The sequence below is a fragment of the Nicotiana tomentosiformis genome, chromosome 8, assembly GCF_000390325.3.
Source record: "Nicotiana tomentosiformis chromosome 8, ASM39032v3, whole genome shotgun sequence".
Taxonomy (NCBI): Eukaryota; Viridiplantae; Streptophyta; class Magnoliopsida; order Solanales; family Solanaceae; genus Nicotiana; species Nicotiana tomentosiformis.
In genome coordinates, this window is record NC_090819.1 from 89,264,357 (window position 1) to 89,266,634 (window position 2,278).

Consider the following 2,278-nt stretch of genomic DNA (forward strand, 5'->3'; position numbering starts at 1 on the left):
GGTGGTGGGTGAAAAAGCCAGAAAGGGGGGAGAAACTAACAGTGAAAACATAGGTGAAAAAGCCAGAAAGGGGGGAGAAACTAACAGTGAAAACATAGGTGAAAAAGCCAGAAAAGATATATTCCAACTATTCACTGATATAATTTTGTATTCATGTAATAAACAATTAAACTTTCTGAAAAAACAAAACAGAAAGTTAGTAATACTTGTTTAACGAAATAAATTCTGGAAAAAACAGTATAGGAATAAATCGAGCCCACTGAATACACAGTATGTCCTTAAGGAAATTATTCCCCTCAAGTACCCGAGGTGTTAGAATATATCCTCCCAGGATAAAACGATTTAACTCACCGAAGTGTTGGTACCAAAACGTCGGTGAACAGCGAGCCACTCGAAGGGGGCCTGACCAAACCGGGTCGCGGGTTATTCCGGATTGAATTTTTCGTTAATTATTTAATTAATTAATTAAATAATTGAAAGAAATTTTGTCCAAAAAGATTAATCAATCAATCTTTGACCGAAGCCGAAACCGAGCGACGACAACGGTGCGACGATTGCCTTCTTCTTAACTCTTTAAGAGCTAGAAGAAGAGCAATTATATATATACCCATCAAAAACCCTTTCTTGCTCCGATACGGAACAATGTCCCTTTGCCAAAAGAAACTCAAATATTTTATTTTCCCTCCATTTCTCATTCACCCTCTTTAAGCTACAAAAAGGTTAAAATCCCAACATTCACAATCAACAAGTTAGAGAAATATTGAATTCTATGGTTGGTTGCTTCCTACTGGTGAAGGGGACCCTGTCGTACCCTTGGGGTTTTATCAGGGATGGCCCATTTCTTCCATGGGTCCCCCACCCCTACACCCTCTACCCCTACCCCTACCCTCTACCCCCAAACCCCCCTTTTTTTCTTCCCTTTATAAGTGTTGTGGGTGGCTATATTTTTGGGACATAATGCAAAAAGAAGAAAAGTTGTATTCTTGGATGCATTCTCTACTCTTTTAACTCCTATAACTTTCTTGATTCTTCTTCCTTCTTTTCTTTACAACCCCTTTTAATTTCTCTGCAAAATCACTGTACAAACGTACGTAAATATACAAAATGGATAAGCCACAAGACTTAGAAGCGAAGAAGATAAAGAGAAATCGAGACAGCAGTAAACATCCAGTTTACAGAGGAGTACGAATGAGGAATTGGGGAAAATGGGTATCAGAAATTCGGGAGCCACGTAAAAAATCACGTATTTGGCTAGGGACTTTCCCAAATCCAGAAATGGCAGCTAGAGCTCATGACGTGGCAGCTTTAAGCATAAAAGGTAATTCAGCAATTCTCAATTTCCCTGAACTAGCTGGTTCACTCCCTAGACCAGTCACACTTAGCCCGCGTGATATTCAAGCAGCAGCAGCTAAGGCAGCAGCAATGGACAAATTTGATAACAATAATATAAACATTACTACTTCTTCTTCTTCTTCTTCTGATTCATCACCTAATAATTCTACTTCAAATATGTCAACTTCTTCTTCGCTATCATCGTTGGTATCAGCAATTGATTTGGCGACATCTGAGGAATTGACTCAAATTATTGAGCTGCCAAGACTAGGCACGAGTTATTTTGACGATGAGTTGAAGAATGATTTTGTGTATTGTGATCACTCCGCAGTGGAAGGTTGGTTATATCCTGATGATGGAGGAATGATTTATTCAAGCTGTTTTGAGCCTTCTTTGTTGTGGAATTACTAATTTTTTAAGTACTGTGTGCTAATGATGCAACCCTTCAAATTTGTGTGGACTATGGATTTTCTTCTTCATCTTTTTTTTTTGGTTGGTGTTTGTATAAAAAAAAAAGAAAGGTTTTAGCCTTTTCTTCAATTTTTCTGTAGAGGGGCTAAAAAGACTTTTCGATCCTATTTCCTTTCTTCCCTTTTGTAAGTTGTAAGTTTTGCTATTCAATAAATCTAACTGTACAGTGTTAGGAAGAGAAGAATTAAAAGGTCATAAATGCCTTGTCAATATTTGTTGGTCTACTGACCTATCTTACTAGCTCTTTCGTTTGTGTTTCTTCTCTCTTTAAATGAGTGATGTTAACTGTTAAGCCAATGCTTAACTCTGTCATCTATCAAACTATAACAGATTAATTATGAGTTTAAGAGATCTGTTCTTGACTAGGTATACATTTCACAAATATGAGACATAAAATTTTCTTGATATTTCGTCTGAGTGTCGAGTCCTAATCCTAAAAAGAAAAATTGGACTATTCATCGGACAACTTGTCACT

General features: G+C 37.2%; 1 protein-coding gene across 1 annotated transcript; it reads left to right on the forward strand.

Annotated features, from left to right (window-relative positions):
- Positions 1-940: 940 nt before the first annotated feature.
- Positions 941-2,015, forward strand: LOC104097192 (dehydration-responsive element-binding protein 3-like). Its single transcript, XM_009603730.4, has one exon. The coding sequence runs from the start codon at positions 1,105-1,107 to the stop codon at positions 1,741-1,743; it is 639 nt and encodes a 212-aa protein (XP_009602025.1). The 5' UTR covers positions 941-1,104; the 3' UTR covers positions 1,744-2,015.
- The last annotated feature ends 263 nt before the right edge of the window (positions 2,016-2,278 follow it).